Genomic DNA, 15,963 nt, shown 5'->3' with positions numbered 1-15,963 from the left:
TTTTGCTCTTCTTGCATGGATGGTAATCCAGGATCATTCTTGAATAATTTTCAAAGGCGGCGAGCTGGCAGAATCGTTAGCACGCTGGACGAAATGCTTAGCGGTGTTTCGCCCGTCGCTACGGTCTGAGTTCAAATTCCGCAGAAGTCGATTTTGTTTTTCATCTTTTCGGAGTCCATTAAATAAGTAGCAGTTATGCACTGGGGTCGATGTAATCGACTTAATCCCTTCCCCCAAATTTCAGGCCTTGTGTCTATAGTAGAAAGGATTATTATTATTATTATTATTATTATTATTATTATTATTATTATTACTATATTTATCCTAATTTATATCGGCACAGCTCGGTACTGCCCCATAAAGTTGCTGTTGCAAGTTAGATTTGCAAGGCGGTAACTGACATAATAGCATTAGCGCTTCTGTGTGCGTATTCAAAAACGTGCTCCGTAAACGAACTTAAAGAATATATACATATATTTCTGGCCGAAATAGGATTAATGTAATGTAATGTAATATAAAGCTGAAGCAAATTAACACCAAATATACAGTGCGTGTGTTTTTATTGGCTAAACTGGCAATATGACCATCTCCAAGTACAACAACAACATATATATATATATATATATATATATATATATATATATATATATATATATATATATATATATATATATATATATATGTATGTATGTATGTATATATAGATAGATATATTTGTGTGTCTGTGTTTGTCTCCCCACCATCGCTTGACAACCTATGCTAGTTTGTTTACTTCCCCGTAAACTAGTGGTTCGGCAAAAGAGACCGATAGAATAAGTACTAGGCTTACAAAAGATTAAGTCTTGGGGTCAGCATGGCCGCAGTCAAATGACTGAAACAAACAATGCGTGTGTGTGTGATGGGTTTCCACAAGGTTTCCATGAACCAAATTCAGTCACAAGTTATTAATCGGCCCGTATCTATAGTAAAATACATTAACCCGAGGTGCCGCGCTGCGGGACTGATACCAAAACCATGTAGTTGGAAGGCGAGCGCATTCAGTGTTAAATAAATATCTTACATATACCCCTCAGCCACTAGAAAATAAATATGTCTCATATATTTTGATTGCATCGTCAATATGTGTGTTGTGTGTTGGCACTCCATCGCTTACGACGTCGAGGGTTCCAATTGATCCGATCAACGGAACAGCCTGCTCGTGAAATTAACGTGCAAGTGACTGAGCACTCCACAGACAGACACGTGTACCCCTAAAGTAGTTCTCGGGGATATTCAGTGTGACACAGTGTGACAAGGCTGACCCTTTGAATTACAGGTACAGCAGAAACAGGAAGTAAGAGTGAGAGAAAGTTGTGGTGGAAGAGTACAGCAGGGTTCGCCACCATCCCGTGTCGGAGCTTCGTGGAGCTTTACGTGTTTTCGCTCAATAAACACTCACAACGCCCGGTCTGGGAATCGAAACCGCGATCCTATGACCGCGAGTCCGGTGCCCTAACCACTGGGCCATTGCGCCTCCATCGTCAATATAATCACGTTGAAAACTACATGAGAGTCAATTTAATGCGCAATGTAGATTTTTATGTAATATTCGCAAATAGTTGTCCTTTTCGTTTTATTCATCTATTTATTTCTAGAAATGATGTAAACCCTTCCACATACAGTACATGACCCAGTGAATCTTTTATTTAAGACTAGGTTGTGGTGGAAGGAAGATTTTACTGTTAAGAGTAACTTGTGTTTGTTCTTTAGACTTAAGCATTCGCCATGGCAAGTTGTTATTCATGCGTTCATTTCCTCAGGCGATATAGCATCATATTTTTCAGTTTTGCTTGATTAGACTTAAGTACATTATTGAGACGTGTAAAATGGGAGCGTTTTGCCATTTATATCCTTTAAATGCTCAGCAGCGGAATTAAGGGGAATCGAAACCAAGTAGTAGAACAAACTGTTGTTGTTGTTGTTGTTACTCCGTCGCTTACGACAACGAGGGTTCCAGTTGATCCGATCAACGGAACTGCCTGCTCGTGAAATTAACGTGCAAGTGGCTGAGCATTCCAAAGACACGTGTACCCCTAAAGTAGTTCTCGGGGATATTCAGCGTGACACAGTGTGACAAGGCTGACCCTTTGAATTGCAGGCACAACAACAGAAACAGGAAGTAAGAGTGAGAGAAAGTTGTGGTGAAAGAGTACAGCAGGGTTCGCCACCATCTCCTACCGGAGCCTCGTGGAACTTTAGGTGTTTTCGCTCAATAAACACTAAAAACTCCCGGTCTGGGAATCGAAACCGCGATCCTATGACCGCGAGTCCGCTACCCTAACCACTAGGCCATTGCGCCTCCACAGTAGAACAAACTAACCCAGAAGCTTATCGTTTTCTCTTCGGGAGATCACTACTGCCAGATACACAATTAACAGTGAATCCTGCTGATGAGTATCGAACTCGCTATTCCGGTGTTACAATACTGAATATTTAAAATGGTTTCTTTTTTAAGACACATGTCTAGTAATTTTGAAAGGAAGGGGTTAATTGATACTAATGTTCTCAGAGAGATGAAAAGCAAAGTTGACCATGGCAGGTTTTGAACTCAGAATGTGAAAAAGCTGGGTTAAATACCAATTTCTTTATTACCCACAAGGGGCTAAACACAGATGGGACAATACACACATGCGGGGACAATTAACACATGCTAGCTAGGTTAAATACCTCAAAGCATTTTTTCACAACACTCTTCGACATTAATCATCACACCCCTTATTGAATATTTATAATAAACTTCATTTGAATAAATCTGCTGCCGCGTGCACTAAGTGACGTATTTAAAAGAGAACAGCTTCACGAAAAAAATTTACACAACACAGTTCGTGCGTCGTGGACGCCAATTACTATTTTTGTGCTGCATCGTGTTGATTTTGTTTGCTTGAAAGTTTTATTGTTGAGTTGTTATTGTTTTTGCTGCTTTGCAGTGGTTCAGTTGTTGTGCTTTCTCTCTGTGAGAGATGGCCAGGTTATTCCTCAACTTACTCAGTATATTCAGATGTCAGCGAATTGTCGTCATCGGAGGAGGAGCTCGTGACAGCGGTGAAGAAAATGGACAGCCGTTTGGAAGGAAAGACCTTCGCGGAAGCTACAGAAATTCGTAAAAAGGAGGTCAATGTGACGAATCTGAGAAAGTTCGAAAACATGGTGGACAGGGATGGTGGTGATGTTAAATTGTCACCATCTGTAGAAAAAATGGTGAGGGTCACTGTCTACAAGGTATACTCAGTAGAAGAAAAGATCATTTTAGAGTCAACAGAAGTAATCGAGAGAGCACTGAGGCCAATTTGGCGAGATATAACTTACCTTGCCAGAGGAGGCCGATTCGAAACGGTTGAACGTTCAATTTCAAAAAGCATCGAGAAAACAAAGGAACACTCAGTAACACACCTGAAGATGGACAAAGTAGTCCTACTTCCAATGTACTCGGGAAGGACTGCTAGAGTCAAAGTAGAAGGAATTCCCCCGGAAATAGACGTGGCTTGGGTGGCGGCAGAAGTGCTTCTGGGAAGCGAAGAGCAAGTGACGGTCATCCAGGCCACAGAGACAGAGGCTACGAACTGGCAAGGTAAGACTCTCAAAATCATAATTCAGTGCGCTACGGAATATTTGGGGAGCAGCACATTTTCATTATATTCATATTATATGCTTTATTTTTTTTTTTCGTGTTCTGTGTCCCTACATGTTTTTGTGTTGCCCCTTCTGGGCAATTAAGAAATACCACACAACCCAGTTTGTAAATTGTTGCGTGTCGTTTGCCAGAGTAAGTTTTGCTGTGTTTAGCCTGCTAGCGGGCCTGTGTTCTTATTGTTATAGGTGAAGAAAATGGAGACGAAAAGTTATGCTACAGCAGCTGGAGAACTGAGTGCCGTGGATCCACGTGTGCTGGAGCAACATTAAGTGGACTTCAACGTAGTTTTAAGAAATACTAAGAAAAAAGAATGGAGAAGTAAATAGTCTATAGAACGTTTTCGAGAAAGAAAAAGAATCGATATTGCAACAGAGGAAAAAGTGAAGTGCCTAGAAGATATCAAAGACAGCATCATTTTTTTTTTTTCACGTAACCAGTATAAGAATGCGGATATTACAACGTAGCGGTTCGTTACGACGTACAGCCAAATGGGGGAACGAGACAATTTAGCGCCTTTTTAATACTACTGAACATCGTATGAGTACTGGTATGCTGTTCCGTAACCAACAGGCTGGTCTGCCATTTGGAAAGTACAGGTTCGTCTGCTTTTTATTTGCTTGCTAATGTGTAACTTTTCAAACGAACTTATACACTGGTTTCAAATTTTTTTGTACAAGGCCAGAAGTTTAAGGAGAGGTGCTAAGTCGATTAAATCGAAACCCCGTAGAGTGCCTTATAAGAAATTCCGAACTAGCAATGTTCAGAAACTCGTTGTCCCTCTGTGTGTCTGTGTGTGTGTATGAAGCGCGTGGCCTAATGGCTAGAGTGTTGCACCCAAATATTGAAGTTTCGATTCCAGAACCGGGCTGCGCACTGTTTTCTTGTGCAAAACATGTCTCGTATTGCTCCTGTTAATTCTGTTGTAAATGGGTAAACCTGCAACGAACTAGCGTCCAGTTCAAGAGGAATGATATAATTTCAGTCACACACATCATAGAAAACCAGACCTTAATTAGTAGCAGAACTCGATAATAATGTTCTATATAGTTGCCATTATGTTAAACTGTCGTATGTTCAAATTTGGCCAAATGCATTTTTTCGGTATTTAATTTTGCTTGTAATAGCCGGTTCTTTTGGTCAAACTATCGTACCTTCAGATGCCAAGATATGAAAATTGTCGAAGTGTAGTACAAAAGTGTAATAAGTCCCACTTACAACAGTTTGTTAAAAATATTTGACTGATAATATTCTACATGCATAGTTACGATTTTATGCACCCAACAAAGTATTGTTAAGCTGAAATTGTTACGAATGTAAAAAGAAATGGAATGAGGAAACTATTTTTTCGTTTTCTGAAAAGGCAACGTTTTTGAATTTACGACGCTTTCACATAATAACGATATATTTCTTACATTAAAAACGTATAGTAGAGAAGGGGGGTGTCTACCAGTTTACTTGCTGTAAGTTGAATCGTATAATTACGCAAACCGCTTAATGTTTAATTCATCTAAGATGGAAAATGGACACTCTCACCAGGTGAGTCTATTTTCCACCTTAGCCTGATATATGCATCGAGGACTGTTTTTCTTTATTTGGCACTATGGCCACAACACAGATGGGGACACTACAAGGACAGACACAACACCACAATGGGGACACAAAACATAAACCGAATGACAATGAGATGTTATATAATGAAGAAATGAAATGGCTGCATGGGCCCTATGCATCGAGGACTGAAAATAAAACTCGTGTAAGTCAGAAAGGTAACGTGATGAACAATTTTTTTTTTTAATGTATGAGCCTTAGAGACGCGTTATTCAGTGATGGGTCAGCTTAATAGAAATAGCAAAATAGAAACAGCAACTAAATTCCCTTCAAATTACATAGAGCCGTTTTTTAAATATGGCAGATATGCATTAATGTAGTTTTTGAACGATGAGGAAATATAGTTGTTGCGGTCTTTTCCTTGTTTTCGGTCGTTTTTCAAATATGACCATTTTTAGCTACCGCTGCAAGAGACGACAATTTTACAGTATTTGGTGTTTATTTCGGTTTCTAGCAACTGTATATTTTCCAGTAAGACTACTGAACATCAAAGTTAGTAAATGTAAAATATGGATTAGGGATATTTTACTTTTTTTACGTGTGTCAGTCATTGGACAGCAACTATACTGGGGCATCTGGAGTGAAGGTTAGTCCGGCCTATCAATAGCAGCCATACTGCTTCATTCTTTTACTCTATTATTATAAATCCCAATACTTATTTCTAAACCGGGTATTTTCGAATATGGACACCTAGACGCACATATGTGCACACTCGTTCACATGACTAGCTTCGGCAATTTCCTTCGACCAGCTTCATTCAGAAGACATTGGTAAACCTGAAGTTATAGTTGAAGACACTTTCCCAATATGTCACGCAGTTGCACTGAACCGGAAACGGTATGCTTGCTAAGCGAACTTCTTAACTGTACATCCTGTATTAAATTTTCATCACATTTTCATGTATTTGCAAAGTTCAGAAACCAGCGTTGATTCCGCCATTTATGTAGTGCGGGGATTTAGTAGTTTAGTGGCTTTACCTCGAAAGTGAATTCTATTTATTACCTACCAGTGATCTCATATGAGATCACTTAAAAATTACAAATTTCGTAATTATCTATCAATATTTACACATATCTAACCTTTTTGCTATATCTACTAGGTATATTTCTCTGATATTCAAATGAGGTTTGCTAATTTTTCACCCAATATCTCGCTTATTTCTATTTAAAATGTTATTTTGATCATTCAAGCGTGTTTCTAAGGCTGTTTTATGCTAGAAATCCAAGTTTCATAAAAAAAAAAAAATCCAGTTAAGTTATGGGAGGTAATGGGTTAAAGCTCGGGATTAACCTCCAATACCAGTTAGTGTTCTTTCTCTATCAACCAAAAGTCGAGTTTCGGTTTCGAAACTGAAGCAACATCTTTTGTGCAAGCATGACTGTGTAGTTTAGAAGTTTACTTTGCAACTACCTGGTTTTAGGATCGGTCCCGCTGCTGTGGTACCTTGGTCGAATGTTTTCTATCATAGCTCCGGATTGAACAAGCTTTGTGAGTGAATGTGGTAGATGGAAACTTAGGAATACCGGTGTGTGTGTGTGTGTGTGTGTGTGTAGTTCCCAAACATCACTTGACGACCGTTACTGGTTTCACGTCCCCGCAACTTAGCGATTCGGCAAAAAAAGACCTACAATAAGTGCAAACCTTTAAAAATATTGTACTGGGGTTGATTTTTTTAATTTTTTTTTTTTACTAAACTCTTCAAGGTGGTACCCTCAACATAGTCGCAATCCAATAACTGAAACAAATGAGAAAAGAACGTATTTCGTAGCGTCAACCAACAGCCTCATGTTTTGACCTAAGTTTTATTCTTTCAGGTTTTAGACAATGTCAAAGGGCTAGTTCAAATTTGGATATGGTGTTTCCTACTCTACGTGGACGCTAGACAGTCTATGGATAGCAGGTAAATCTCTCTCAATCCCTTATTTAAACCGATCATATCGGGCCAAAATATCCTTCATGTTTTGTGTTCCAGCAGATCAGAGCCTGCCTTTCACACTTACTTTACAGTAACTTCTAAAAATAAGCAATCACATCACCGAAATCTCGAAATTATGAGAAGCGTGATTAATTCAAAAGAATGTGAATAAACAAGCATTACATTTTTACTGAGTAATCTGAATGCTTAAGAGTTAAACTTAATAAAGATCTTCAGACTACCTGAAACTACGAAATGGCTGTAGTTGGAATCTTAGGTGTGCTTGATCAAAACTGACATCGTGGTTAACAACTGCCAAGCAAAACAATTAAAAAGTAAGTTCGTGCATCACAATATATTTAATGAATTTTTATTATCGTATGCTTCCATACGGTTTTATTGTCAGTAAGAGTGTCATAAATTAGAGACGGCAATTTGCAGCCTAGTGCGTGTGTCCTAAAACATTTGTTCATGTATATCTATTTTCAATTATTTTGAATTTATATTCCGACCCCCGTACCATGAGCGTTATACCCTGGCACTTTTCCACCATCTACATTTTGCTCTACTCTACCATCCCATTTATATTCTGATCCCCGTCTCTTGTGGGTATGCCCTGGCATTTCGCTACCATCTCTCCTGTTCTTTCACACTGAACTCTCTTTTACTCTTTCTCTCTCTCTCTCTCCCCCAGTAACTGGTTAACCATGTATCACTGCAGCAACACCTGTCCTTATTCCTGATATCTCTCTCTCTCTCTCTCTCTCTCTCTCTGACCAGATAACTATGTATCTCCTACAGCAAGACACCCGTTTTCATCTCGCTGTCACACTCTAACCTTTCGTCATTGACCACAAGATCTCCAATGCCCCCTCCCCTCTCAAAGGATCATTGTCTTGCAAGTGGCTTGGCGACCCTGCCAGTGCTGATGCTGCGTCAAAAAAACATCCAGTCCACACTGTAAAGTGATTGTCATTTGGATGGGCATCCAACTGTAAAAACCATGCCAAAACTAACTTAGCCTGGTGCACCGTCCACTCTACGGGGGTGGCTGGTGTTGATATCCCCTCAAAATCGCTCGCCTTGTTCCAAAATTAGAAACCGCCACTATTCAGTGAAGGCTACAAGCCAGCAGTATCGTTACTGCACGGGACACAATGCTTGGGAACATTTCTTCCGGCTGTTTGCTCTAATTTGAAATTCCGCCGAGGCTGCTTTGCCTTTCATCCTTCCGGGGTCGATAGAATAAGTACCAGTTGATCACCGAGATCGATGTAATTAACTTAGCCCCTATTCCGAAACAGCTGGCCACGTGCCAAAAATGATTATCAAGGCGGCGAGCTAGCAGAATCGTTAGCACACTGGACGAAATATATTTCGCTCGTCGCTGCGATCCGAGTTCAAATTCCGCCGAGATCGACTTTGCCTTTCATCGTTTCAGATCGATAAAGTACCAGTTAAATACTGGGGTCGATGTAATTGACTCCTCCTCGCCCTCAAAATGGCTGCAATTGTGGCAACTTTAAGGCAAAATTTGAAACAATTATTATTACTATTAAGGCAGTGAGCTGGCAGAATCGTTAGCAAGCCGGGCGAAATGCATAGCGGTATCTCTTCTTCACGTTCTGAGTTCAAATTCCGCCGAGGTCGACTTTACATTTCATCCTTTCGGGGTCAATAAATTAAGTACCAGTGAAACACTGGGGTCGATGTAGTTGACTAGTCCCTACCCACAAACTTCAGGCCTTGTGCCTACAGTAGAAAGCATTATTAAGGTGGGTAAAATGCTTAGCGATATTTCGTCCGTCTTTACGTTCTGAGTTCAAATTTCACCGCGGTCGAATTTGCCTTTTCATTCTATCGGGGTCGATAAATTAAGTACCAGTGAAGTACTGGTGTCGATGGAATCGGCTATCCCCCTCCCCACAAATTCCAGGCCTTGTGTCTTTAGTAGAAAAGATTATTATTCAGTGTGGCCTATTAACTCTGTGACTGATAAGGTGAGGTCATTTGTTGGCAAGCTATAGTTTTGTGGTTCAATACCTGGCGGTGAGGTTGTTTCTATTACGATGCTTCAGATTTTGAGTTCGATTTTCGCCGAATCAACTTTGCTTTCCAGCCTCCTGTGTTCGATAAAATAAAGCACCATCTCAAAATTACTTACCTTGTACCCAAATTAAAAATCATTCTTTCTAATCACGAAAAAAGCAACTGTTACGTAATCTATTCTGGATATTAAGTAGTTATGTGTATACAACGATGTCTACGATGCTTAAAATATGGTGTCAAATTTTGGCACAAGACTAATAATTTTAGGGGTGGTCTAAGTCCATTACAGCGACCCCAGTCTTCAACTGATGCCTATCTTATCGGTGTCGAAAGAATGAAAGGTGAAGCAGACCTCAGCAAGTATTTGAACTCTGAACGTTAAGATGGACAATATGCCGTTAAGCATTTTGTCCGGCGTGCATCATTCAAGACTTAAGTGAACTCCTGAAATAGACTTCGTTAAATCAATGAGAAACAAGGAAGGATATTACAACTTGTATATTATTACAACTTGTATATTATTACAACTTGTATATTATTACAACTTGTATATTATTACAACTTGTATATTATTACAACTTGTATATTATTACAACTTGTATATTATTACAACTTGTATATTATTACAACTTGTATATTATTACAACTTGTATATCATTAACTCCTTTTCCGCTAGAAAAGACCACACACACTTTTGTTACTTCAAAATGTGAAAATAAGTGCATTATTCATAGCTTAAGTGGATGGCTGAAATAAAAACTTTAATTAAATTTATAAATATCGGTTGTGTACGAAATTCCATACGAAAAGCAGAGGTGAGTTTGAACTTCAAATCCGTTTTATAACGAGAAGAAATAACTAAACTAAAATTACCGAAGTTTTTATTCGATAACTTTGTATTAACATATTGCTCTATCGTCTATACTCTTTTACTTGTTTCAGTTATTTAACTGCGGCCATGCTGGAGCAACGCCTTTAGTCGAGCAAATCGACCCCAGGACTTATTCTTTGTAAGCCTAGTGCTTATTCTATCGGGCCCTTTTGCCGAACCGCTAAGTTATGGGGACGTAAACACACCAGCATCGGTTAAGCGATGTTGGGGAAACACACACACACACACACACACACACACACACACACACACACACACACACACACACACACACACACATATATACATACATGCACGACGGGCTTCTTCCAGTTTTTGTCTACCAAATCCACTCACAAGGCTTTGGTCGGCCTGAGTCTATAGTAAAAGACACTTGCCCAAGGTGCTACGCAGTGGGACTGAACCCAGAACCATGTGGTTGGTAAACAAGCTCCTTACCAGACAGCCACTCCTACGCTTACATTGATGTATTTGTATCATACTTAGGGTTATTCACAAATTAAAACCAGTTACATAAGAAACTAAGTTTACATAATATACAGCGTCTTCAGTTATTTGAGAGTGAACCACGAACACTGAGTAATAAGAATAACTGACTGGAACATCATGCGATACGAATTGATTTGTGCATCAACACTCAAGAAGAACATATACAATAGTTGGAGATATATAGATGATTCAGTTAACACTCGTATCACGTGTGTGAGAATTTATGTGAGTATACATAAGTACTAGTGTATGATTATTTTATTTCTCTCGGAATGACTAAGTGGATCACGGCAGGATTTGAAGTCCCTGTATAAAAAGGGACGAGAGCAAATATTGCTGCTCTGCCGTAAAATCATTTAGTACTTATTTAATCCCGAATCTTAATTTATTTCGACCTCCATATTTTCGTCCATTGTCTTCAACTTTATTAGATAAAGTAACCTACATTTTACTCTAAGATATTTTCTTCTATTTCAGAGTGGCTTCTTTGATAAAGAAATTTAGCGTATAAATGCGAAGAGGGCAACCATGATGACAGGACTGTATTACAAACAAGAAATTCTACACTACTGATGCGACACTCTGATAGAACAGAGCTTAAATGTTTTAAGTCTCCTGTAGCGGAATCTTAATTTTCTATTTCAAGTTTAGCACCTGTCTTTCGTCTGACCTCATCTACTTCAGGTAGGAGCGCCTGTGCATAAAATCTATACGCCAGGTTGTGCATGAACATTTAAACATTCCGCCAATAAATGCATGATATGCTACATCATGTAGTCATTATATTTAGGTTCTTGTTTGGCAAAGATATAGACTGAGGAACGATGTGCACTTGTCTTATCAGTGGTCAACAGACGATGAAATATGTCAAGATAGTCTCTTTGAACAAAATAAGATGTAGTCGCATTTATTGAGTTCCAAAGTGATAAAACTTTAAAGCTACATAACTGAACTACTTTAAAATTTTATAATAAACGCCGTGTTGTGCAGATACCAGCTCTGCACTAAACCTCTGGTTCGCTAGCTGACTCATTTACTGGCTTTACTCTGAATGAAATTGACAAATAACTTCTGGAACCAAAGGTTCCTAATCTTTACCACTTGGTCCCCTGTTTTTTCAAATTTTAATCTATTTAAGCGGTCCTTAATCGCTAATGTCCTTGAGTGCAGCTAGAAGACCTACTCGGCTATTCTGCTTTTGAAAAAAGTGATTGCTTTTAATTAACGGGTTAAATTTCTAAAGGGAATGTCAGTCCTTCCCTCAACTAGTCTGCTGCTTCGTACATGTGCCTGAACAGTGTTTAAGGAGGACAGTGGTGCTTGTATTTGGTGCGTCTACTACAAGACAAATCTTTTTGATCAAAACCTAAAATATTGGAACACAATTTTACTTTTGTGAGACCATTTAATAACCTTGAAGTTCGATCAAGAGCGTGAGACGTTGTATACTGACGACACCTTTGGAAAATGTACTGACTAGGTTTGTAATCCAATTCTGGCAACTTCTCGACAGCAGCCTTTCATTTCCGACATTGATCTCTTAAATATTAATCATTAATGCAACCAGGTTGACTTGCAATTTTTTTTTTTTTTTTTTTTTTTTTTTGGACAGGTCGACCTCTTAACGAAAATACAAATTCAGTTTTTAATATTTAACGCTTGAAGGCTGGAAAAAAAACTTCACCTACAAAAGACTAGCTTCATATCAAGGATAAAATTGTCATCTCCGTAATTCTAAAGCTAAAAACACTAGATTTCTATTTGTGGTTCTCTATAGTTAGTGGAATTGTTAATTTAACCTGTTACAAATGTTTATACGAACTTTGACAGTTAAGAATCTCGCGTTCCGAATTCAAATACCAGCTGGGTCGACTTCACATACTTGCATTCAGTACAATATGTACCAACATTTTGGTATCGACTCGATCTCTTAATTTCCTTAACTTTGGAACCTCCATATCAATATTTAAAATCCTTACTAGATTATGTACGTGAATGTTATGTCATTTGTTGTGTAGAGAAATTTTTGATGGTCCAAATTGCTTTAAACCTCGTTACAGTTAATTTTGTTTTCGAAGGTTATTTTGTCATTTACCTTCTGCAGGGTCAGAATAGCGTCGCACTGCCGATCGGATACACTCACTCGGACGCACACTAGATCACATTGATACTTAGTACCGAGTCTATACAATTATTGGCTTCATTCGTCTCTATCTTTCCGACCACACTGGTCTCCGGATGGTTATTGATTTCCACAACATAGCATATTTTTTTCTTATGATCCTACACAACAATATTTAATCGGTTGTTTTAGCTTAGTAGCTACTTTAATTTTTAAATTCCACCATTATTCTGTTAGCCCTTCGGTCTTAGTACTGTTAATTTCGTCTGCTATTTTTTTTCATCCTGTTCTGACAACTCTGTTTCACTGGAAGATGATGCCGCAGTTGGCAATGAAGCGATTAATGCCTTCAGTCTCGGTTTTGCACAGCCTACATGTCTGTCAATATTTTTTTCTTTTTACGCTGCCAGTTCACGTAAACCCCGGCCAGTATGTGCCCGACGAAGTCTGGCATACTTTTATACAATTCGTATGGCAAACCATCAAAGGTCTTGACTTCTGCAACTACCCTGCTCAATACCTCCGTCCAGTTCTTCTCTATCTGGAGGCCTGGTCCAGACCAGACGCCCAACAACTTAACCGGCCCCTCCGTCCAGCGTCCAACAACGCTGTCTGAAGGCATCGACTTGCTAACCCAGGTGCCAAGCTGCAAGCCGACCGACTTTTCCCTGTTAATCTTTGCTCCTGCCACCGCCTCGTAAACCTCAATAGTCTTATCTACTTCACGTAGGCGTGTTACTGAGGTTACGCTGATAGTGATATCTGCGTAAGCCGTAACAAACTCCTCTAGACCTGGTTCTCTCGGAATGCCACTCCACTCAACCTTTGCAGTAGGGGATCGAGAGCTACCACATACAAAAGCGGTGAGAGCGGACATCCTTGACGAACCCATCGTCTGATGCAGAACGGCTTCGAAAGGAAGCCGTTCACCCGAACTATCGAGTCAATATTGTGGTACAAAGCAATAAACCACCTGAGGAAGTCAAGGCCCAAGCCGAACCGCGCAAGCACAGTCACTAGGTATCGGTGGTCTACCCTATCAAAAGCTTTAGACTGGTCTAAATGTATCAGTGTCCCACCTTTGCCAGATTTATTACCAACCCTCTCTATGGTATAGCGGATAAGATGGAGGGTATCCTGAATGGTTCTGTCTGGGATGGCACATGTCTCTCTTAAGACTCTCTTAATGGACCGTTTCAGGATTAGTTAATCAATTACCAGAGGTGTATCCCTAGCCTTTCCTCCTCAAATATTATCAGAATTTGCTTACATAACTAACTTCTCACTGTACTGAATACCTGAATGAGAATACTGTGCTTTAGACGGTCCGTCATTAAATAAATATATAATTGGGCATAACACAGCGGGCATCAGATGGTCTTAGTTAAAAATAAACATATTAGAAAGCCTTCATTGTGAAATTATAATTGCAATTACATTAAGCATAAAAATGTAAACCTTATGCCTTTGTTGATTTGGGTTAGTATTTTCTCAAAGTAGTAACCTTTTTGTTTTCGTTTTATAAAATGCATATTAAAGATTTAATTATTACGGCGATGAAATTATTTTTACAATAAAATTCTTGCCGGGAATTGTGAATCTGTTCTGATTTTCACTTTTAACTTTTACATCAGCTAGCTTTTGTATTTTTCAGTACGTGATACAATAAATGCTCTGTTTAACCCTGAGATATCTTTGACCAAGCAGATATATAGATTTTTTTTATTCGGCACAAAATACCTGAACACAGAGGGGGCGGCACAAGGTCAGACAGCGACAATACAGTGTGGGGTCATAAAATATAAAATGATGAATGAAATGAATTTATATATATATATGTATATATATATATGTATATGTATATATATATATGTATATGTATATATATATATATATGTATATGTATATATATATATCTTTATTACCCACTAGGGGCCAAACAAAGAAGGGGACAATACATCTGATTGGGGTCAGATAAAACGTATGGGGTTACAAAAATATGAAACAATTAAAAATATAATAAAATCGAAAATCGAATGCTTACAACAAACAACACACAAAACAATATAGACATATGAAGTGGGGGACTGGGTTACGCTCCGACCCCACGAGCCCCATCCCACCACTGACACTTTCGAAGACACCTATGGCGTATTCAATTGGACTTTTTTCACTCGCAACTCTCGAGCGACATATTTCCATTTTGATTGAAACATTTTCTCCGACAAACACTTTCTCTCCAGTTGTATTTTTCTTTTCAAATAAAAAGAAAAATATCTCACCAGACCTTGACTAGAGATGAAAGTGCCCGTCTTGTTCCCTTCCATTCTAGTCTTCCACACAACCTCTTTCGCTACTGCTACTGTAATGAGGAAACATTTCTTACCTTCGTTTGATAACAAACTTGGCGGGTCAATTTTTATAATTGACTCAGCCGACAACTGTACTCTTCCTTCACTTGACATTAGGTGTTCCACGTAAACCCACATTTCAGAGACCTCCGGACACCGTACAATAGCGTGCGAGACGGTTTCCCTATCTCGCCCGCATCTTGGACAGGTCGGTGATATCTGCGTTCCATGTCTTGCAAGTTTATCGCGAACGGGCAAGGCTCCTCTGTAACATTGCCAGGTCAAAGACATTTGGAAATTATCCAACGACTTCAACCCGAATGTACGGAAGAACAGGCTGTCGAGTTCAATAAATCCGAGACCCAGAGTCGTTCCCAGGTCATCGTCACATTCTGCCTCTACTAACCCTCTATAAAAGAATGCTGTAGAACCCCCGCTGCCGGCGTTGCCCGAGCGACGGAATAGCAGGAGGGCCTTACGACACTCCGTGTACCACATGCTCAACCTCGGTCTACAATAGCACCAAGCTTCCTTTGCACTCATACTGGCGAAGTTGGGGAACATTTGTCTTGCCAACGGAGACCACACCTGGTCACCATCCAGGAGTATCCAAAGATGCCTCAACCTCAACGCATGCCTGCGCATCATCAACCAAGGCATCCCTAAACCTCCCTTTAACGGTTTCTGGCAACAGATAGAGCGTCTCACAAGTGGCTTCGAGCCCCTCCACAAAAAGTGAAAGAGCTGTCTTTCCAACTTGGTCAACCACGAATCCGGGCAAGGAACGACGGTCAGGCGGTAGGTAATAACCGATGCGATAAACACATTGGCTACCTCCGCCTTCCCTTTCAAGGACAGCCTTCGCCA

At 39.5% G+C, this 15,963-nt stretch overlaps 1 protein-coding gene across 4 annotated transcripts; it reads left to right on the top strand.

Annotated features, from left to right (window-relative positions):
* Positions 1-2,031: 2,031 nt before the first annotated feature.
* LOC106871568 (uncharacterized) lies at positions 2,032-13,359 on the top strand. Of its 4 annotated transcripts, none has more exons than XM_089352003.1 (5): positions 2,032-3,607; positions 3,856-4,266; positions 5,286-5,423; positions 7,093-7,178; positions 11,101-13,359. In XM_089352003.1, the coding sequence occupies exons 3-5, from the start codon at positions 5,286-5,288 to the stop codon at positions 11,132-11,134; spliced, it is 258 nt and encodes an 85-aa protein (XP_089208129.1). In that variant the 5' UTR covers positions 2,032-3,607; positions 3,856-4,266; the 3' UTR covers positions 11,135-13,359. The 4 variants fall into 4 exon arrangements, with proteins under 4 accessions (XP_089208129.1, XP_089208130.1, XP_089208128.1 ...); XM_089352004.1 differs by having other exon boundaries at positions 2,033-3,607; positions 5,286-5,436; XM_089352002.1 differs by lacking the exons at positions 3,856-4,266; positions 5,286-5,423; positions 7,093-7,178 and having other exon boundaries at positions 2,393-3,607.
* The last annotated feature ends 2,604 nt before the right edge of the window (positions 13,360-15,963 follow it).

Source organism: Octopus bimaculoides, chromosome 5 (genome assembly GCF_046866305.1).
Source record: "Octopus bimaculoides isolate indiv1 chromosome 5, ASM4686630v1, whole genome shotgun sequence".
NCBI lineage: Eukaryota > Metazoa > Mollusca > Cephalopoda > Octopoda > Octopodidae > Octopus > Octopus bimaculoides.
Note: the sequence above shows the minus strand (reverse complement) of the source record. Positions and strands in the feature narration are given on the sequence as shown.

Bases quoted from the DNA above. Each gene is read 5' to 3' on its own strand.
- LOC106871568 (XM_052968039.2), top strand. From the start codon at position 3,091: ATGGACAGCCGTTTGGAAGGAAAGACCTTCGCGGAAGCTACAGAAATT. The intron at 3,608-3,855 runs GTAAGACTCTCA...TTATTGTTATAG, and splicing joins AGAGGCTACGAACTGGCAAG to GTGAAGAAAATGGAGACGAA.